At 39.1% G+C, this 23,576-nt stretch overlaps 1 protein-coding gene across 1 annotated transcript in view; it reads right to left on the bottom strand.

Moving 5' to 3' along the window:
- XKR4 (XK related 4) overlaps window positions 1-23,576 on the bottom strand; it is a gene marked incomplete at its 5' end in the record, with an annotated part of 216,206 nt that overhangs the window by 63,849 nt on the left and 128,781 nt on the right. Inside the window, one exon of the mRNA XM_085313527.1 lies at window positions 13,719-13,918. Within this exon, the coding sequence (XP_085169653.1) occupies window positions 13,719-13,918 (200 nt within the window). The remainder of the gene's footprint in view (window positions 1-13,718; window positions 13,919-23,576) is intronic.

The raw sequence follows: 23,576 nt of genomic DNA on the forward strand, positions 1-23,576 counted from the left end.
CCCGGGCACCTGGGCACGAGGTGGGCTGCACTGCGGCACAGCAGTGAAAGCACGGGGGAACTGCTTGTCAGCACCCCAAGCGCTTGTTTGGCAATCGTAAAAGGTTCGTGCTTCGCTGCTATCTGTGCTAACCAAACTAAAATGAAGCAGGTATTCTCTCTCAATAGCACTTCGGTCGTACGTTCATTCGTGGGGCATTTACGCCTCTGAAATCCTCACTGACTCATGTTCCCGCAACCTGTGACCACGCGTAGGATAAACTGTCAGTCCTGGGAAAGGAGAACCGGACATAATTCTCATGCACAAATTTAATTTCTGTTTAACTAGAAACCTTTAATCTCAGTCCTGAATCCCTCCACAGATAAATACATGTACCCCTCCAGGCAGCTGGCTTATTCTTCCCTCATTTTGGCTACAATTAGATGGAATACCTTTTAATTTTGTTGATTTTTCCCCCATTTTTTGCTGCATACTATTATTTCGTCTATTTGGGCTTCACTGCAGAAGAGATTGAAATGGTTTCCTTCTAGTCTGATATCCTGTGTTCCTTTTAGTATTAGACAGATCATGATAAAAATACACTGTGAATAGCCTTATAGCCTACGTAATGGCTTTAGAGGGCTCAATATATTTTAATGATTATATACAAAGATACTCAGCAGCTGAAGCATCTGTTGAAAAACTGTACTGGTGGAAAAAGTCATCTCTCTTTTCTTTAAAATTTATGACATTGTCTTTAAAAAGAGAAAAAAGGCAGGGAAGGATAAAGTGTGTTTGGGAGGGGGAATGGTGGAGAGGACAGGAAGGAGGAGGAAATAGGATTTATCACTGTAGATTAATAAACCAGAGAATGGATGTTTGGGCAGCAGTGCTTAACTGGAACCACTGTCAAATACTCACTGTGAAAACTAATACAAATTTTAGCACTATCTGGGGAGATGCTAATGAATTTGTATACATGTTTTTGTGCCCATATGAGGGAAGCAATCAAAAACTAAATATTAGTTAGTTAATTAATACTACCTAAGGAGAGTCTTTGTCACTCATAACTGTCTATCAGTAGACCTACTCATATATAAGTTAACAGTCTAAAGAGGAATGGGATACCAGTTACTTCAATTAAAAAAAAGAAAGAAAGAAAGAAAATCTAACTGTGTTCCAAACAACTTTATTTTTAAAAGACATTTATGCACAAAACCCAGTAAAGATTTTATGGCACTTAAGTCAAGGTAGTACTGTAAGTCAGCAGAAACGTTGTGACTGACTTGTTAATGGTCACAAGATTACGAGATATTCACGATTTAGGGATATCAGAGAAAAAACTTACAAATATTTTCATGGTTTTCAAGGTTATATAATTTCAGTTCTCTGATGGGACAACTCATAAATTGAGTTAACAAGGATTTAGACAATTCCTGCGTGGTCATAAAATATTAACAAATCACAGAAGTGTAAACCTATTTTAAAGTTACAAGTGCTTCTCCATTTGAAAACCAGATTGCCTATTTATGTGCTTATCTCTAGATCCCTTTTCATAACCTTAGTAACGCAATCTTAAATGTATTTGTCAAAATAAAGGGTAAAGAGTTATTGGTATGTTACTGAAGAGGCAGAAATGGCATCCCAGAGACTGCATGTAAAAAGCTTGTGTTCTCATCATTAAATTCCAGCTTCCCCCAGACTTCAAATCTTTCTTTCCTTCTAAGCTGTGCATTTGGCAAAGTGTCTGTTCCTGGGACCATGAATTTTGTATCTGAGAGCCATCTTCCTGCAGTCTTGCTAGAAAGGGTATTTAATTTCATGTTAGCAGCGGCTTATATGTAGAAAAAATGTACGAAAGTCTCTAACAAGCTCTCTAAGTCGAGCAGTTTCTTCTACAAAATGTGAAGTGAGATATCTGTCTAACCATCTTGTACAATATCTTGCAACTCTGCTCTTAACCTCCTTATATGCAGTGATTGGTCTCCTCCGTTTTAAAGTAGCATAATGAACTTGTGAAAAAGTTCCTCAAATATAGGAGCAGATGAATATGAGAAAAGTCAGAGTCACTGGACTTGCAGGGCAGCTATTTAGTTTCTGTTGTAAGACACTTCAGTGAAAGGTATAAGAAATTCTACAATAAATAGTTCAGGAATAACATGCTATGAAGAAAAGGTCTTTTTCTTACACGGGAAAGTTGGACCTCTGAAACATGTAAGAATGAAGATGCCTCCAGAATTGCTGCATTTTAAGCATTTATGAATATTACTGTTACTAATAAGGTTCTCCAGTCCTTGTTCACTGGTACTGTTTGCTTGGCCTCAGTGGCCTTATACAGGCTACATTGCTTAAGGGAGCACTTCTTCCTCAACACACAGCTTTGGCTTTCAATTTATTTGTAGTCCTGTAGCTTTCACGCTAGGTGAAGTAGAGCTGATGTGCTTTTCTGGAGATCGTTTGCAGCTCCCTACATTTCATCCAGCTGATCTCTCCCGGAGAGCTCTGCTTATTCACATTGCCTCTCTTGTGTCTCAGCTTTAGGAACAAATAGCAGGACCCTGTCTGTGAGGAAGCAGATTTTACTACTCTTATATTTAAGCTTTTTTCACACTGGGAGGCCTTTTATTCAGAGGTGAAATGGGATCTCTCTTTAGAATGCTCTGGGTCTTTGCCCACGTGCTTGTTCAAGCTTCAGCTAAAAGTGAATTTTTACAGCTGCCAGAAGTCRTTGAGAACTGAAATTTAGAACTGAAATGCTGACACCATCTTCCCCATTACAGCACTTAGCTGCTTCTGCCATACCGCAATCAGCTCTGCATTGTAAGTGTCTGTGTTGTGAGCCTCTCTGATCTAAACATTTGTTAGCTTAAAATACCAATTCAATCGCAATCCATTATGCTCTGCTAAGAACTCCCATCTGGCTCCGAAGCCRCACTATGCGGCGGGCTGCTGAGAAGCCAAAGGTCTGATCTGCCCCTTGCTTACACCGTCGGAAATCTGAAGTAATGGCTTTGAAGTAGATGAAATTACACCACCCCAAGCCAGGTGTGGGAAAGAGTCAGCCAGAAGTATTGCTACATCATGTAATGCTTGCTTAGTTTTACTGCTATCCACACTTTCAGGGAGGTAAAATTCAAAGTCTGAAAAAGTGTTAAAAGCAGAAAACACCTTTTTCTTGAGGATATGATCATATCTCCACCTCATTCCCGTTGAATCGTCATTCGAGACACTTTCAGGCATTTCTGAGACAGCCCTTTAAAACAAAGCTGGCTCCACATGAATGGAAAGTAAAACGATGCTTTCTAAAGGAAATGCCAAGAAAAAGATATAAAATATTCATCAGGTAGAAAAATCACTTTCTACTGAAAACTATTTTAGTGTCTATTGCAGTTGGAGGTGAAAATACCTGATTAAAAACCCTTAGCTGAGAACACTGGTCTCGCGGTGTGCCTTTGGGATCCGCTGGAACTACAGCAGGTCAGAAAAAAGGGTTGTGGGAAGCCACTATCAGATTACTTGGGCTCACCTTGGACTCGTGCTGCATGTTTTCTGCCTTCTGATGAGTAAACTAAAAAAAGAGCAGTTACTTGGGAAAGTAAAGTTTTACATTATAAGTTTTAATGACAACAAGCCTGTCACGCGCACCCAGAAACTAAATGCTAGCATGCCCCTACGGTCAGGATCGAGAAGATCACTAGCCCTCAGGTTTTTAGGGCTTTGGGACATCTTACTTATTAAGCTGTATTACCAAGAGTGACTAATCTGGCAGATCCAAACAAGCTCTGAAAGCCTTTTTGTGGTGCGAGAGACCTGGGAAAATCGAAACTCAGCTAGCTAGTACAAGAACAGCCCTTTCCTAGCTATCGTGTGCCACCTTTGCAGTCACCATGAACTACTCGATGCATTTTTCTATGACTCAGGAAGGAGAATATGAAAGCACTGAAGGTGCTTGCTAACATCTGAAAACAGCCTGAAGTTGCATAAGTTTTCRGAGGGCTTTGGCGCAGGGGTGGGAGCAGATGGCTGAAGGAGGGGGTGCACCCTGTCGCCTGCCTGCCCCGGTGCTGGCAATGACAGCACAGCTCCCRAAGCAGCTCCCGGGTGATCAGAGACTTTAGCACAGCATATTACAACAAGCTCAGATTGGGGTTAGTGTATTTAGTTTTGCAGACTGAAAACTGAAGTGAATTGGGAAGTTTTTCACGAGCCATTCAGTTGTCCGCTCCGCAGGGGACGCGACGGCAGCCTCCCTCAGCGGATTTCTTTCGTGCTTTTGACTCAGTTGTGTGGGAATGAAAGGATTCCTCTGCACCTCGAAATGTCCGCAGGGTGGGAAGGAGCATGCAGACGCAACGTCTACTAAACGTAATGGACTGAGACCAAYAGCGATGCACTAGGCTCCTATCGTGAGAGTCTTCCTGCCCAGGCTGTTTAAATCACTACAGCGCGCTGGCCACTCGTGCACAAGTGATACGCTAAATGCTTCAATCAAAACTGAAAGTACAAATTCTCCCTTCCGCTGTAGCAAGAAAACACTAATATCTTTTTCAATTGTGTTCATTATAGAGAGAGAACAGAGTATAGTTTGCCACTTTATTAATTGACCTATTACAAAAAAATTCCAGTCACAGAAAAAACCCCCACAAGATTGAAAGTTATTGTCATTATAATTTCGTTAGGGGAATCAAAAACTAATAAAATGTTTAATAGGCTTTTATCCCCCTTGGGTTAGGTGGAATTGTAAGCCTACCCAAAAGACAGCTATTGAATATCCTTTTGTAAAACCCCAGTCGAGTGAATAGTCCGTATTCATGGGAGTAGTTCCTGACTCCCGTGACAGGGCTTGCACAGGGGCTAACGTCTGTGCCAGACCGGACCCTCAGTTTGAGCCTCACCTTCGCGCAGGATATTCATAGATACATGCAGACCTCTGAGCACAAAACAGCAATGCAGTGGGTCTTGTTTATATTCTGCATTCAATACTCTCCTCGTGAATGTACAGGAGAAAAACACTCATACCTACAAAATAATTTATAGATACTAATTGCCATAGGTGGCTTCACCACTTCTATTATATACGTTATATAACTAAGCCTAAGCTTCATACATGGTATATTTTAATACATGAAGTCCCACTCTGATCTGGAATTTGCAGCTAAAATCACTCTCCACAAAATGGATTACTCTTTCGGTGAATTTTGGCACTAAGCATGATTTTGCAAACAGGCCAAAAGGTACAAGATGAATAAAGAGGAGGAATAATTTGGAACATCACTGAAAATTGTTGACAAAATTTCAGATCTGTGTATTCTGAGAATAGCTGGATGCATATATTAGCTCCCCGACTGAAAGCTTTATGGGCTTGTACACGACGGATAATTCAAATTAACTGTGATCTTTGCAGTACTGTGCAGTCTTGGGGTAAGAAACAATCACGACTGAAAATTCTCACTGCTATATTAGACACAAACAAGCTTTTTCTGTGACAAACATACATCACTTCTTTTTCCCACTCTTGAACAAAAGTACAAGTCGTAGAAAAAATAGTAACCCAAAACACGAAACTAGGAGTCATTCCACGGCAAATGTCCTTTCAGCATAACATAAAATAGCAGAAGTATATGCCACTAACTTTCTAGCATTCTCAAATAGATAAAACTCAAAGTGTAGGCAATATATCATGATTACAGGAACTAAATGCACTGTTTAGTGTCCGGGGTTGTTTCTACTATTATATATGTCCTAGCAGCTTTGTGGAGTGACCATTAAAACCTGAAGATGACTTGAAAGTAATTTTTTTTCCTAAACTGTTACTAAATTATTCTATGATTCTGTGAAAGTTAAGAAATGATATCTCTCAATCTATAAAAGCTGGAAGAAGGAGAGTTTTACCATTCACAGGTGAGACTACCAGTTTTGCACTAGGACAAATTGCATGAAAAAGCTATGAGAAGACAATCTTGAAATGAGATTAATATGTACAAAAAAGTTTATAAAAACATGTTCAATTCTTTCTTTCCTTCCAGACTTGCATAATATTTTTAAGATGTTGCAAAATATGTGCCTAAAGTTAGGTTCATACATTTAAATACATGAGATTTTTCAAGATTTAGTGAAGAAGGCAGCCAACTAAATCTTTGAAAATCAACTGATTTATTTAAAAGCCTTTCCATAAAGTATTTTGAGGCTTAACTGGAGAATTCTATTCCTGCAAATTTAGCTAGRATATCTAACCAAACCAGAAGGAAGGGCGTGAAAAGAGAAGCAGTAAAGTCTACATTAAATCTTCCTAATACTGTTTTGAATGATTTTTTTCTATTTAAATGACACGTGCATATTTCATGGTGATGTTATGAAGCCTCACTGCCTTTCATTCAGAATGACCAGCATAGTGTATTCATTATTTTTCGTATGACGTGATGAGTGGCAAAAAATGAGTAAGGTGTGGCAAAACTCCACAAAAAGCTTTTTTTCCATTTTGTCACAAACGGATACTGATAAAATCCAGTGTTACGTAATCCTGTGGTATTTTCATAATCAGTTAATATGAACTAAACAGAGTACCTGAGACAATGATACAGGCACAAATTCAGTAAAAGAGATCATCGTCAGTACTTATTATTTGGAAAAAAATATGGAGATTGTTCCACTCTTGTTCCTAATGTGGCTAGAAAAGTGAACTTTTCTTTTTTTTAACAGCATATAAGCAGAAAGAAGAAAAGTTCTCACTAATTTCTGTTTGCCTTTCAGAGGCAGAGGTCCTATACACTGAGGTTGTTGTTGATATACTGAGAAACAACACTATCACTCTGCCAACGTCGTATCTCCATGACAATATCTATCTCATGGTATATATTGTCTCTCTCTTACATAAAGTTGTATTGACACTTGTATCTGTAGATATGTGCACAGATAGGAATAGGACATTTGGAAACAAGAATTCAACAGTGGGATTGGGGACATCAATTACATCAAGGTATTGGGGAAGAATAAAGGTGAAAAAACGTTATAACAGATGAGAGTTGTGGTCTGGTAGGTGATGAAGTTAGTGAAAAGACAGGGCCTAATGCCTGGAAAACTGAATCGGTTAATGCAAGAACTGAGAATTGTTGTTGCAATTTGTTATAGGTAAAAACCAGAGGAAATAAGGTCATGGATGCAGGGCATAAAACAGAGTACTATAGGATTACAGGGACTCATAATCACTGTCAAGATATAGGTACTAGGTTGGTATTCAGAAAAAATGGAAAAAATGGGTGTGTTAATGGAATGACGGCCTGAAGATTCAGGAAAGGATCCCTGACAAACCAGATTCTGTTTGCATACAAAATGACATTGGGGGAAGACAGTGGGTAGTTGTTAGAATCTGCTGTAGACTTCCAGAGTTAAATTTGGATATGGATTGAGTTGTTTAAACCATTACGGGGAGAAATTCTGTTGAGAACTGTCTCATTATGGCAGACTTCAATTTCTCAGATGTAGTCTGGAGAACAAATGCTACTGATAATAAGACAGAGTAGATATTCTGGAGTGTAATTTTCTGATAGAAAGTAGAGATGCTTCTTGTAGAGCTTGCTTACAGTAAATACTGATGATGTTTTAAAACATCTAGTTGTAAACAATAGCTTGAGGTCACATGCATATTAATTCAATTTAATTAAAACAGAAAGATAAACAAAAGTAAATCTGTAAGTAAGACTGTCTGTAAGAAATTCAAGGAAATTAGTGAAGGCAGTAGAACTTAATTGTTCAGGGATTTCACTGTAGAAGTAGCCTGGATWTTCTTTAAGTCAAACCATGAAAGAACTTTAGGAGCTTTTAAACCATGCAAAGAGATTAACTTCTGGAACAAGCTATAAACTAGCTATAGGCTAGCTAAGGCTAGCTATACTCAAGTCCACCACAAAAATGATGCCTAGATAGAGGAAATGGAAAAAGGATGATGTGCAATAAAAACCTGTGCCTCATAGATTAAGAAGTATGTAAAAACTGAGTATTGCTAAAAGTTAGGAGAAATTAGACCTTTTCAAATAAATGCTGCTGAATAGTAAGTTACTGTTAAGACATGTAAATAAGAACAAGAAAAGAACCGATGAGGCTTCTATGTAGCGGGAATAGAGGAGAAGACCGAAGATAATTAAGATACAGCTTCAAAATAAATAGGTGCTTTGTTTTAATTTTCAGTAAATGCAGTTGAAACAATTGGCCAAAGACAGAAGCAGCTAATASGAAATGAGAACAGCCAACAAATCAGCCTTATCATAGGAAGCAAAACTCTGATAATGTTTTCACTTAGTGGAACTAGAAAATCTCTGTTCTGGGATTCCRGAAGAGCTAGCACAGGAAATTTGGTTTCTGACAATAAGCACCTTTAATAACTTTCATTAACCACTCAAAGCTGGTATCACATGACTGGAAAATAGGAAATGTCGTGAATTGTACAAGTACCTGGCTAAAATAGGCCTATAATATGGGTATCAATAGAATACAAGGCTTTAGACCAACTTTTAAAGGAAAAAAAAAATTGCAGATGAAGGTAAAATGCAAGTAGAATGAATTGCAGATGAACAGAGCACAGGATTAAAAGTAACATGTATTTGCAACARGTAGATCACAAGAGAACTATATAATACAGACTAACTCGTTATCTTTTTTTCTGTAATTATTTTTCTCAACAAGTAAAATGTAAATCTAATCTCTCAAAACTTTTGTATAACATTGATTACTATGCTAATGGTACYGGCAAAGCTTGAGAAAATGAGGATTAATAAAAGACAACTAAGGCGGGTAAAGAAATTAGTTAAAGAAAGATGCTGCAGGATTGTCTTGAAATSCCCTTGGGCTGGAGCAGGATTACTAGTAAAGTCATTCAGTACTGATTGCTCTTGGAACCAATTTTGTTTAGTGACTTTGCTTTAAAAAGTAATATAGTAATAAGGTTTTGTGAGATGTTATTAATGTAGAAAAGGACAGTGGTACCTGGAAAAGAAAGGGGTACTTTGGAGGCTGGAAAAATAGGAATGAGAATAAATTTCATTGCACACATTTAATTGCTAATAAAATTTTTTAATGTATTCAAGACCTCATCAGAGTGACATGACACCAGAAAATCCTGAGTGTTTTAAAATATCATGAAGTAACCAGGATTAACTAATGAGAAGTTTGAGTCCAAAGGGAATTACAGTCCTAGGCAATACCGAGTGAGATATTGTCTCTAGAAATACGAGAGCACTGCTGAAACGTAATTTGGAATACTCCGTACAGTCTGGGTAATCCTYATTCAACAAAAACGAATTCCAAAAACTGGAACTGATGAAGAGAACGTCTATGAAGATAATCAAGAGAATGCAGAACCTCTCATGAGATGACAACAAGCAGCAAGGACAAATGATCCTTACTTTTTTATCGATTGTGTCTTTTATCTTTTAATTCTCTCTGTCCATCACAATAGTCCTATTGGTCAGGGGAGACCAGTGTGATGGCTTGTCTGGAGCGATGTGTGCTTGAATTGGCCGGTGGCCGGTGCCTAACACGATGAATAATGGCTGAAGTCTGCCTGCTTTTCCTTTACTGGAGGCTCTCATTTGTCATTTTTTTTTGCATTTAACTTGGCTGCTTTCTCCCCACAACACTTAAACAAATGTAATCATCTTTGAGATGTCTGCTGTTCTTTTATATTTGACTGAAATAGTCCAGTGGCTCAAAAGTTGCTAAAAGCGAGGACTGAAAGACACAAATGGACTATACAATCACATACATCTAATTTCCTATGGAAACAAGTATAAAAACAAGGATAGTGCAAGATAAAATGGAAACAGACTGCTGATGAAATTAAAAATGCAAGACAGCAGAAGAAAGTTTCTATCAATCAGAGAGTTACTCTTCCAAGTGGTAAAYGGGGACAAAGAATGTGAATATAACTARTTTTAAGATTCTATCAGGTTATGAAATGGGTAATATAACATGATTGCCTTCAGAAAGTCCTCTCCTATCCTATCAGAAACAAGGATGCTGTAAGATGATGGTTTTATCCTAGTAAGTGCAAGATAAAATCTTAAAATTTGCAAGGAAGTCATGTAGATCAGTTTAAGCCCTCTGCAGACGACATTTGTTCCACAATATACCATATTTGTTAATCTTTGTCACTGAAAATCTATTTTACCAAGTTGCAGGGAGATTCAGGGAATAGTGCTTGCTCTGCTTTTCTCTCTCTGGAAAGGCTGGATGCTTGATTGCAATGGTGCAGAACCTTGACAGCACAGAGAAAAGCAATGGCAACTTGCCCAGGACTCAAGCACTGCATCTTATTTCCATATAAATATACACTGAATTCTATAGGATTTTAAATCAGAATACTTTCTTATTTAAAGAGTACTGCAAATGTCCACAACATTTTACAGAGCAATCTAAAATTGCTGTGAAGGTCAAAAAAGAAACAGTCATGTAAAGCATAGCACTATCCTTGCAAAAAGCAGCAAAGACTTAAAAGGCTTTCATTATTATTTTGATATGAAAAGAATTTTAATTCCTGATGCATGAGTGGATTTTGCCAGAGGAATTTATAATGAACTAGCTAACATATAATTTCCTTCTACCAGGTAAAGTTAGGACCTATCAGCCATGTCATAAACCACTAGCAAGTCTTCGAAATACTTGTTCAGCTAAGGCATGAGCAGCAGTATGTTTAGAGAGGAAGGACTGGAGAGTAATCTYTCATGGCACTGTGCATTTCTGCCCACTGGCTGCAGTGTCAGCATACGAACAGGGCTGGAGTTTCCAACATAGCTGGTAGAAAATGGGAGCGGAGTTGATCAATGACATTCCATGAAAATACACTTTCATCAGACTCAAGGGGTCCTACTGATATATGGTAACTTCAGTGAAACCTGATGAATTTATAAATTGTTCTGCACTTCTCATTTTGCTTCTGTACTTCTGTCAGTCTATATTAAGAACTGTACTTTTATAAGATATAAACTTTGATTAGACTTTGATTAAACTTTGATAGAGACTTTGATTAAAAGTACTGTATGGAGAAGACAGACTCCCCCCCCTTCCCCAGGGGCTGATGGGGAAAAAACCTTCAAGTGATAACTAGCCAGCATAATATGCAATAAACAGTAATGAGAAGCTAATTTATAATTTAAACAATGTGTTAATTACTACAGTATAAATAATGAAATCTGTGGGAAATCCAGGGAGTAATCCTGTCTATCTGCTCATCTAGGAACAGCTAGAGCACTATGCCCTTAAGTAARATAACAGTGGCTATATGCTAGCATATAGGACTCTCCTCCCAGTCGGATCAACAGCAGACTTCTTTACTTGTTTTTACTAATTTTAAGAAAGGATGTCTTTCTGAAATCAAATGGCAAGAGTGTACTTTTAAGAACCTGGACCAGAGATGTTGGCACTCATATGTCACGATAATTCTGTCCTGGACAGAGAAAGAAGAGAACAGAAGCCAAACCAAAAAAAAAAAAAAAAAAAAAAAAAAAAACTAACTAAAACCTGTGTTTATTGATCCAAGTTAGAAATCTATAGCAGGCTCAGTGAGTGGACAGCTATCTGGAGCTTACAGCCAGGCCTTTTTACGGCTAGCTTTTAGGCTTTACCCAAATGTAGCATGATACCATAGAGAGAAATTATGCAACCTTGCAGTAAATCTGTCGTCCTATAGTGCAATATATTATCTTTAACTTTTTTATTTAAAAAGTACAGAGAAYGGAGAAAACTATTTTCACCGTCGGCAAGATACTAACACATACCAATTTTCATCAGGAGAATATAATTTTACTGCTATTTAAGAAAGTGCCACTGCTACATCATTAATTATTTTTCCTAGCTTTTCAAATGGAGCCTCTTCTCCTGGGAGGATGGAAGAAAATGGGGAAAGAGGGAATCAGTTACTGTTTTCAGCCTAATTATAGTTTTATCCCTTTCTGGTTTTTGGTACACAGACTTCACAAAGTTGATTGCAGGCTCTAGGAACCACCTTTGCCTTCCAGATTGAAACATTTCGGGTTTTTTTCTAATTAACAATCATTTGCAGAGTACATCACAGGCTTAGTGCCTACTCACCAGCCACACTTCTCATAGACAGATCAACTATTGCACAAAAATGAGGGCAAGAGTCCTTCTGTATTAATAGTTTATGAAGGTTTATGAAAATTACAGCTGACCATACAGCATTCTGGCTATGTTTTCTTTTAAGTCTCTCTCTGGAGTCTCTTTTTCTGGAGGGCCAAAGCTTCTTGAGTGATAATACCTTCTTCTGAATAATAATAGTTTGGACAGCTTAGTGTGGGGCAACTTCASTTTGAGAAATAGCTGTAGGAAAGGCATAGACAACCTTCTCTGTAGAGAGCACCCACTAATTAAAACAGAAACTTTGGTTTTGTTTTCCCCTCAAGGTGACAGAGTTTTTGATCTAAAGAAACAAAACCAAAACACACAGGAAACAGGACCGACCTTATTACACTTCAGTCCTAAGGGGAGGTAAATGAAATGTCCCTGATTTATCCACAGCAAACTACTCAGGATCAAGGTCTTCACACATTTACCCACCTAGTGGATCCTATCCACCTGTCCACTTTTTCACCTAATYAGACTCACTGTATGTTATACATAATAAGCTAATTAGACTGAGAACTTCTTGGAGCAAGTTTTTGTCACACAGTTTTATCCAGTACAGTGGTAAGCGCAAGGACTGTTTTTTAAAAGCAAAGAGCAAAAATGCTGAGTTTCCCCCCTCCCTTCCTCTTTCTTTCYTCCTTCCTTTACYTCCTTCTTTCCATCCCTCTCTCCTTCCTTTCTTCCTTCCTTCCTTCCCTCCTTCTCTCCTCTCCTCTTCTTTCCCTTCCCTTCCTCCCTCCCTCTCTTCCTCTGTCCCTCCCTTCCTTCTTTCCTCCTTCCCTCATGACATATCTGTCACCTTCTGGATCCCGAGTTCTCACTCACCTGTCAATAATTCCTGCCCACATACAGCCAAAACGCCATCTCATTGCACTACAAAAAACTAGTACAATAAGAAAGGAAAGCTATGAGTTAGGCAAGAGTAGTCTCAAAAGAACAGTAAAGAAGATATTCTCGTAGATAACAGGCCTGTATCACTGACTGAGAACCCCTATGGAAGGATGTATGCATACATTTACCATTTTAAACAAGCTTGCTGAGAGCAACATCAACCTATGAAGGAAASCGAGAGCTTGAAGGAATAAGTATTCTTGCAGCGCTCAGCAGCTGATATGTATTATTTTAGATAGTCATGGCTGAGAACTGATGGACACGTGTTCCACAGGCACTGATATTTCCTTCACAGAATAGCTGTCTTCTGCTGTGTCACCTTCTGTTTTACATAATGAACCTTGCTGCTGGAGTTTGGAGGGTTTTGAACATTCATGGAAAGAAGCATAGAGAAAAGAGCAGTAGTTTGACTGGCGCAGTTTTCACATCGGCTCAGTGGCTAATCAGAAAAGCTCTTTTATCACAGCGACATACAGAAAGCAATGTGGTATAAATGCTACACACAATATAGGACCAAGAGAAAAAAAAAAGCCCAACAACACAGGTATTCTTGACAGAGTCATTGTTAAGAGCTTAATAGCAGCTAGCAGGCAAGATCTGTTCTTATACAAGGAGCACAATGTGCGCAGCAGTGTGAAAGGATAAATATGTATGTATAGAAATTACATCTTCCTAAAACGATAAAAAAACAAATAGACTAAATAAATCCCTACCTTGGAGAGCCTGGAGTGTACGAGTCTGTACAACAATACAGAGCTGCAGGACCAGCTGTGGTGCACTTTCCAGAAACGTGGCTAGCAAGTGCAGCATACTCACATCTGCATACTCATACACCATTTTCCAATAAAACCGCCATCTGTCATTCTCTCCACTCCGTCGACTCCGGATACCCAAGTATATAGTATGGAAATACCTAGAAATAAAAGAGAGAGGTTATAAAAATGCAGAAAGATATTTTATAGGCAATATTGCTGCTCAGAAGGAACTCACATTTTCTCAACATGCTTCAATCTAATGAACATTTATTTACAGGGAATATTGTATTGCAATTTTTAATACTTGATGTGGTGGGAGTAAACTGAAGATACACTTGCTTAAAACTGTTTTGAAAAGCTTAACATTGTATTACTTGTTAAATATTATTCCTCTCAAAATAGACTTTGTAAATTGATGCATAAGGCAGATGAATTGATCATATGGCTCCATCTCAGAGTCTGTTCAAGTAATGGGGAAAAAAAACGCTGATTCTGGAGTGGCCTCTGCTCAGAACTTGCAAAGAACAAAACTCATTTCTGTGTGCTCTGTGTGGGCTTAGAAGGTGATCTGCAAGCCTGGGGCCCTGGTATGGCATTGTCCTGCTTATCCAGAGGTCTAATGAATTTATTAACATGTTTCAGATAATGCCAAATATAAAGCGTTTTTTCTCACAGACTGATTATTTTAGGAGTGGAGAAGATCTAGCTGTGAGTTCCCTTGGTGATTAGAAATGACTCACTAAGATAGTTCCCCTGCAAGAGCAGCAGAGCATAGAAGAAGGAGCCACAAGTCCAACAGGCTGCTGCTATTGACAGTCGTAGCCCGAAGACGATGGAAGTAACGGACAAAAACCACATCAGCTCTGGTAGCCTGTGCATCCTACCAGAGTGCCCTCTGGGGCTACTAACTGACCTGAATCTCTCCATTTCTCTCTTTGCATCACCACATCCTCATCCTGAAAGCATTTCCTTGTAATTTTTTAAATATAATTTCACAGCACTTTTTCTTAAGTGAGATTATACTTTCTAACTAGGAAAAGCCGTACTAATTTTTAACCACTTTCAATATTAACTGTTATAACTGGGTAAGATAAAACACGTTAGTATTTTATCCTCCTTCTCACAAGTCCTTGTCTTAGCACTCTTTTCATAACTAGCACAGCACACTGAACTGACGGACCTTTGCACATAGGCTACATTCAACCTCTCATCCTTCTCCAGTTCAGCTATAACTCCAACAGTAATTTCTGCCAGTAAGAAGATTTTTGAAGGTATTCCAGTGCAGAATCACTGCTATTTCTGTACCCGAAGTGATGATGCACACATCATTGGAGAGCAACAGCTTTTCTCAGGAATATGCATCAAACAAAAACAGAGAGGAATACGGAGAAATAGCCGAGAGGCCAGATCCGAGTCTGCAGCATTTCTCTTGACAATGCACATTGTAGCAATATAAAAGGAAAACCTAATTCAAGTTGCATCAGGTGGCTTTGAACTTTATCAAAGTCCCATGCTGGAACAAAGCAGCAATAAGCCACTCAGAGGGTGAGACCACAGAGAAACAGTGATCAAGAAACCAGTYTTCTCATGCAAAACACTGAGAAGGTCTAGAGGGGTTAAAGTAAGGTGAGTAAAGTAGTATGTACATAGTGGGGCAGATATCATCTTCAGCATCTTTTTCGTGACCTATCACAACCCTTGCTATAAATACCTAAAGTAGCTTTGGCTGCACACAGCTGGGCCAGGAGGCTCTAGCCCTGCCAACGAAGCCACCTGCAACGTCAGTTCTACAGCATTTGTGGAAAACAAAACAAAACAAAACAAAACTTTTGCTATTAGGAGAATGATGTGCTGTGCCAGGCAATGTCCCCTAGGGTTCTTTACCTGCGCTGTGGAGTGGCTGTGCATGGCAAATGCACCGTGATTAATGATCTCTTATGGAAATATTTCCTCTTTCGTTGCACTTCATTGTGGAACACTGGCAGTGAGTTATTGGGAACTGGGGAGTCATTGCTCTTTGTCTAGTTAGCTCTCTACCAGCCTAGACACCAGAGGCAGAGGAGGAAGACACCTCCTCTTTTTTTTACACAYTGGGGCCAAATTTCTGCCTCGTGTGTTTTTTCTGTCCTATCAATTTTAGCCGAATGTTTTGCAGGCTGAAATGAGCATTTACACACATAATTACTATCTCTGATTTATAGGCACAATCAGGTGATTAGACAGCGAAACATTCTCATTTGCATCCACAATTAATTGCACCAGCAATTGATGTTAGGTGTGCAAATTAGCAGTTAATATGATAAAAAGATGGCTTCATAAAATGCTTCATATATCAAAGACACTTTTCCTATAATGAAATTAAAAAAAAAATTGGAAGAAAGAGCTTTTCTTGTTATGATTTCCAGATATAGCTTGCACTGCAGTAATGACACATCTCATTTTATACGTATGCATTATATAATTGCATATTAGACACCCTCTCTGGGGCTCTACTGTCAGCAAATGCTGTACCAGCGGAGGTGTACCGCTTAGTGGTAGTTCCTCCCTCMAAGAGCTTTTACTATTGTGGTCTTCTGGTATCAGTTTGGTGGAAATTCACATTTTGTGAATTTCACATGTTATGGTCTGTGTATATGGTTATTCCAATAAGGTATAGAAAGAATTCATGATGACTCTGCACAGGAAAATATCTTAGTTGTAAAATTGTGCCAATGAACCAGAAAGTGCAGATGGAGATTTCATTATTTCAGTTGCTATTGTATGTGGAAAGCTCTTGTGCAGRTGCTGTACGGATATACATAAACTGCATCCTTTTCCCCAAAGAGCTCTTGATTGACAAGAAAAAAAAACACTAAGGAGTGAAGAAGTGAGAGTCTGAGCACAAGAGGGAAAAGGGAAAAAAGTGGGAAYGGAAAGTATGGTAAAAATATTACCATCTAATAATGTCACTGCTCCATCTAATAACTCAAGAKTCTCTTTTAAGATTTCTGATTTCATCAGAAAAGTTAAAAATAAATAAAAAGTTCTTAACTCTCTAAAGTTCCACAATTTTATAGCTCTCATGTTTGTGGATAAAAGCTTAGATAAAAGCTTTTCCTAAAACTCAAGTTAAAGACTATAAAATGCTCTATCAAAAAGCAATATCAAATCTTATTTTTAAATTACTCACTTTTTGAAGCCTGAACACTACTTGGGTTTTCAACACTGATGTAAACAACCTTATTCAGAATGGAGAGAAGGGGCAGGAAGCAATACATCCATCTTGCTGGTAATCAGATGGCAACACATATATTGTCATTTGAGGCTTAATGTCTTTTTTACCCTCTAGAGGAAACATAGAACRCTTCAGCCTTTACTTTCTTTAATTTACTTCAGTACATCACACAGCACACACAGAGTACAGACCATTGATAAAGCATAACCCTGAAGGATGTAAATCTGAGACAAGATTATGAGTGACATTCTTGTTCCATTGTATTAATGAGAGAAGGCAGGAAAGTTGAAAACAAACAAAAAGCAGGATAGCCCTTGCACTGCCCACAAGAAGTGCTCAAAATGCTAGACAAACTGAAGAAAAAAGCATACATGTTTGCAGTTGTGGAGAAAATATTTATCTGTACTGAGGACGGAGACGTTAATTCCGATCAAAAAGTAGCTCTCCAGTATTTCCAGAGTCCTCATTTCGCTTTGGGTTTACCAGCTAAATCTGAGAAGGGTCAGCATGGACTGGGATACCTACATTTGAAATACTTCTGATGACACTTTAATTACATGATTAAAGCAAGCTTAATTGTGCATTTAATTGTGATGTGGTTGTATAAATATATGATAATACAAAATATTTATAGGAGTGCTTTCCAAGTTTAAAGTGCTTTACACACATAATTGATTAACTGGGCTGCACGCAAATAATCTCACAGGGTTCACTCTCTGGTAACTGGCAGCTGACCAACCCATTCTTGCAGGAGCAAGGCAAAACATTCATTTAGCAAACTCAAACCCAGGTGAAATTTCACCAGCACATCATGGGGATTAGTTTTTGTGTTCCTGTGTGCAGAAAAATCCCAATTCTTTCTCCCTTATTCTTAGAGGAGTGCARCTCATGGATCAAAAACCTTCACCACCCAAGTGTGGCTCCAGTACAGAGGCAAAGAGGCCTTCCAGATACTTTCAAGTGGCATGCAATTCCTCAAATTCAGGTATTTTGGAAGAGGGAACTGAAATGCCACTGGAGCTTCACAGATACTATGCTTTTAGTACAGACAGCTAAAGCTCATCATGAGTGGAAAAGAGAAATCAAACTCTGATTGCTGACGGACATGTTGATCCCACGCCCTTGGGACTGACCTGTTCTTGTTGCACATGGTTTGGCTCAACCATCTTCTTTCAGCCTTTTGAATTTGGATTCCTACCCCAAAGTTAGCCCTCAGCTCCCATCGTCCAGCCCTGCAATGTGTTGTAAATCTTTAGCTGCAAATCAAGGTTTTGGAAATTAGGAAGAGTTACATTCGGTTGCTTTTCATTCTGCCTGTGTGCACAAATGAGTGCACGTATAAACAGAGCCATATGCAAGCCCAATCTGACTGTGGTTCTGAGCACTTTTTGCTACAGATTTTCACCCTAAAGAAACCATCCATCTGATGGTAATTTATACAGTTCTGGAAAAAAGTCTTCAGTTTAGAAGTGTCAAACACTATATTACTGCCATGTGTTTAATCTAAAAAGTCCTTAGGATGATACACATGACTGAGACAYCATTTGCATTCTTTGGAAAAATGAAAATGTTCTGATTTCATGCCTCATGTAGTCCATATTTATTACAATTGCTTAAGTCAGTAGAGGACATTTGCTTATGTTACATAGTCTATTGAAATATTTGTGAGATCAAAAATCATTAGTGGCTAGCAGTAGTGATTTTATATATTTATTTTGATGTCTAATTTGCCCCCGTATCAAACAGTACATTAGACAATTTATCTGTACTGTAAACAGTTGCTCTTTTTACATATGAGGTGTGGAGAATAAAAATCTCTACTGCTGAGCTAAAAAACAGTAGAATAAACAGCAATTCAGCTAAGTGGTATTTTCTTCAGTTGCCTAGTTACCAGAAAAAACTTAACTATATTTGTATCTCAACAGTATTTGCTGTGTTAAATAACAACAGATTGTTCTATTTTGCTTCTTATATGTCTTTTTATGAGGTGTGCCTGAATACTTAAAAAGTTTCTTTAGCAAGAGCACTTAGTTACTTATCAGAACATATTAACATTTATTCTTTTTGTTTTGAAGAAAAGGACAAATCCCTTCTGTTTTAATTCCTTTTCCTAGGAAGGGACAAGCCATAATAGCCAATTTTTAATTTTCAAATCAAATCATTTTTTGATGGGAGCATTAAGGTTTAATGTGGAAAAGGAAACTGAAATAGATTCTGTAGCACAGCAGTGACCAAAGCTTGTCCAACCAAGCACAGTGCTGGCAATTTACCAGCAGTCAAAAGTCTGGGCTTAATTTACTTTAAATTATGAGTGCAGTATCCTCATCCRTGTGCTGAGATGAGATCCATGTGAGTACAGATCCCACTGGGGAATATTTTACCATRAAAGACTATTTATGTCCAATAAAAAACTATTTCCAGAATATACCTCTCTTATAAAAACAAAACAAAACAAAACCTAACCTCTTGTGTTTAATATTCTTTGTAGTATTTAAAATATCACAGAAATATGTTTTATTTTAATATCAAACAAGATGCTCTATAAGCATAAACAGAATTAATATATCTATTTCAGTATGACATCTAGAGTATTCCCTAGCATTTTCCATGACCATCCCAAATGGTCATGAGTCATATGATGGCAACATTTTATGGCACATGTGTGGACTGAAGCTGCCATTTGAATTTCCAGATGTGAACAGTCAACACCAGCGTTTTCCTTCCTTTCTTGACAAGGCCAAACTGTGGACCTACAGGGTGGTAAAGAGAGATGTAGATCCATCTAGGACTAAATCGATGTCTACACCTTGGTGAAACCCCCAAACCAGGCCCATCACGTACTGCCACTTCGGCCAGAATTATCCCTGCAAGTGCGCCATTTAGTTTAATTATTTCTGTATTTCTATTCTCAAAATCTGGCTATTCTAAGTCTGCGCTTGTGTCCCAGGGCTCCCTGTCAGCCCCACGCCTCCACGGTGTCCCTGCTTGCCTGTGGGTGCCCGCAGCACCAGGYTGTCCCTGCCATTGCCACGGCACCCGTCCTCACGCCTGTGTTTTTCTCCGTAGCACTGAGGCCTGGGGCCGTCGGAGCTCGGTGGCAGCGAACCCATCACCCAGGCAGCTGCACCGCCGGTGACAAGGAGGGTTTAACCTCTTCATGGGATGTGATACAGCCATCGTCCGTAGCTCCCGAAGATGCTGCCTCACTACTTCTCAGGAGTAAACACTGGCACAATTTCTGCGCTACCCACTGWGGGCTAGAATTAAAAAAGAGAATAAACAAGTGGAAAAAAAAAATCTGTAGTGTGCTGCAGCTGTCTATAACTATGTATCTTACAGCATATTTTCAGTTGGTCGTTGCTCCTGATGCTGTGTAACAGCTGCCTTTCCCCTCTAATCAGGGGACAAGTCCATTCAGACATGTTCAGCAGCACAACTAACAAGTTTTGCTATGCTGCCATTTCCTGCATTACCCTGCACACCTGCGTGCTCTTTAACTACAGCCCCTACTTTTATCAAAAGCTAATGAAATAGATTTTGGCCTCAGAGGCCCATTAGTTCCCACCTATGGGAAACACAGGAGTTTCCTTTGTGTCACTAGGACTGCAGCCCTGGAGGTGATGCCCTTTGGGAGCAGATTGCTAGAAGGAGAATGGTTTCCAAAGGAAACCAAAAACAAAGTAGGGAGAGAAATGATCTTCTGAGTACCAGAGGGCTCCAGAAGGGTCCTCACGAGATTCCTAGATCAATGTTAATTAACTGTAAGTTGTAAACTATTAGGGAAATATGGCTTTATTGATTAATACCAGGACATTCCAAAGAGCTAAATTCCATTCCTGATTCTTCTATAGTCTTCTGTGTGACTGCTTCCGTTTCCTTCCTACATCCCTATAGTGTCCCAGGCTGGAGATACCAAGAAGAATCAAGAAGCAGAAAATTGCAGATTCCCCAAGGGAGCTTCTGGCATTCCCTAAAAAGGCAATTAGTCATGCCCAAGAATCCATACCATGCAGCTGTCACAGGAATATAATTGTTATTATGGGCATTCTCAGACCCTGGGGCTGCAGCAGGAGCTGAATTATTTCCCTGTTCCTTCCCAGCAATAACAGAATTATGATACAAATGGTCCCAAGCCCCTCCATGTGAAACCAGCAGGGAAGATGCACCTGGCTCATGACCACTTATTTGACTGCACTTACTTCCTAAGTTAAGAAGTCGGCTCTGCTGGGAAGCAGCACCTTGGGCTCCTTCTGAGCTTTGGACGCCAGGATATGCAGTTGGGCAGTGCTTCATTTCCACATTAGGATAAGACCAGCACAAGGCATCAAGGACCCTTCACTTTCCTTACCCCTGTCTTAGTTTCCATGGGAGCAAAGGGTATGTGTACAGGTGGGCGAGAAACAACGGTATGCTCCAAAAACCGGAGGACTAGGACTGGAGGCTCTGCAGTTTGGAGGCAGCCTCCCCTCTGGGATATCAGGGCATCTGACTCCCACCRGGCACAGGGAGATGATGCGACCCCTCGAGGGGAGCTGGGGCTCTGCCACACCCATCTCTCTGACCATTTCCGCAGGGACAGGGGCTATTTATCTATTTGAACATCCTACAAAGGATGAAACATGGAGGAGGAGTGCTGTGACGGCTAACAGTGTAAATACACTTGGGTGTTCCTATGGCTGTTCATGGTCAGCTTCATTAGGGACCCTTCAGCAGTAAGCTCATAAACTTCTGATCAAACTCAGATTTCAGAGACATACACCACAAGGAAGAGGGAAAAACTTTGCTCCATTATTCACAGGAATCAGTGTTATTTGTTACTTTCCTTGATGTCTGATAAATTAAAAAGACAAAGTTGTCTGGAGGGTAGGCAGCTTTCTGGTGTCAGCTTGAATAGAAAAGAAGCAGGTGATTGTGATTTGGGCCAGGAAAGAAAAAACTCTGCATTTTTAAAGCACTGGAGAAGTCTGCAACATCCTTTGCAGAAGTTAAAACAAGTAGTAACAGTGCAAACACAGAATGGGTGGAGTGGAGATTATATATTGTCCCCACAGACAAAATATACAAGTGTTTCCTTCCAGGTACACATCTTGCACAACTACCAGTGTGTGCCAGGATGAAATTGGGTTGTGTCACTCTTGGGGCCTAGCATGTAATCTCGCAGTGGGAAACAGCAGGAGCTAGCTGCTTCCACTAACCAGTAAAAATGAACTATTGCCAACCTTCCTCCTCTGTCCTCCAAAAGACCCTTCCAAATTGCTTGTAAGAGCTTTGACAGAACCTGACTGATCTTTCTAGCTCCAAGAAAACACACATATGAGAATTCTGCTTGGAAATATCTATGCTGTAAATAACTATTTGTCACCCTATTTATACAGCAGTCTGTGCTTCATCTTTTTCTTTAGAAGTACTCAGGATGAGCTATTAGCTAATCCTCTGATATAAAACATCTAATAAGCAGAATTCCCATTGTTTGGAGGGAACAAACTATAAGCTCTCAGGAAGCAATGTGGGGTTAGTCACTCATTAAGATATGGACAGTACTTGTGTGATCTTTATGTGATATTCAAATAGCTGTCAGCATTATTTAACAGGAGTTCAGGCTAACTTCCTGCTGGTGCTTATAAGTAGTTGTGACTAATGGAGAATGTGCCTTAAATGTTGCCTGCTTGAAGAATTTAATATGAGATTCAATTCAAAAATAAATTTGCCAGCTAATAGTATTAGCTGTGCTGAACAAGATCTCACAAAGAAATGGTCCTGAATACTAAGCTAAACACTGAACCATGCACTGTGTCTGTGCGCTTTGCAAATGTAGCATTCAGAAATCTTTGGATTAAGGTTTCTGGCCTGGGGTTTTGTCTAAGGGAAGGTCTAGGGCAAAAGGTAGCATTTTCATTTCAGTCTTTCATCAGTTCCCTTAGGCCAAATCCAAAAGGCATCAGTGAGAAAAAGACCCTAAGGAATCTATTGGGAATTTTGCCAACCTACAGACCTCCCAGTTTGTTCCCTGATCAATATTAAAATGTGCAAGAGAGCATTATATTAAAAGACAAAGGCATACAAAAGGTAACATGCTGGCAGTGAAACACAAGCCAAAGGAGAAAATAAAGTGAGCTGGTAAGACAGCAATTACAGTTGTCACTTAAAAACAAACTGCAGTTATTAGAGCTCTACAGTTTCTAGTCTAACTGGAACTTTTAACTTCAATATTAGACCCATTTTAACATATAGCTGGAAATAAAAAATTCTCTGAAGGATAGTAAAATGCCTATGAGAGCAAATGCTTCAAGGGAAGAGCTAGTATCAGAGGGCATGAATCCGTAACAAACTGAGATTCATTGAGTTCAACTGCCATTTTATCTGTGAAGTTATTCAGAAAAAAAGGCAGAGATAACACAAGCATATGACAAGGATGAAGCAAGAATTTTTGCTGTGGCAGGAATCCCTTGGAAAAAACAGAAGAAAAGAGGCCTGATCACTCCAAAGTCTTTTACGCTATACTCGGACAAGGACAACCTAAGGGGCGTATAACACAAGAGTTATTGACARGGCAGCACAAAATAGGCAAGGATATCAGAGCTTTATACACATTTTAAACATGA

Source organism: Rhea americana, unplaced genomic scaffold, assembly GCF_003343005.1.
Source record: "Rhea americana isolate MKP2758 unplaced genomic scaffold, rheAme1 scaffold_39, whole genome shotgun sequence".
In the NCBI taxonomy this organism is placed as follows: Eukaryota; Metazoa; Chordata; class Aves; order Rheiformes; family Rheidae; genus Rhea; species Rhea americana.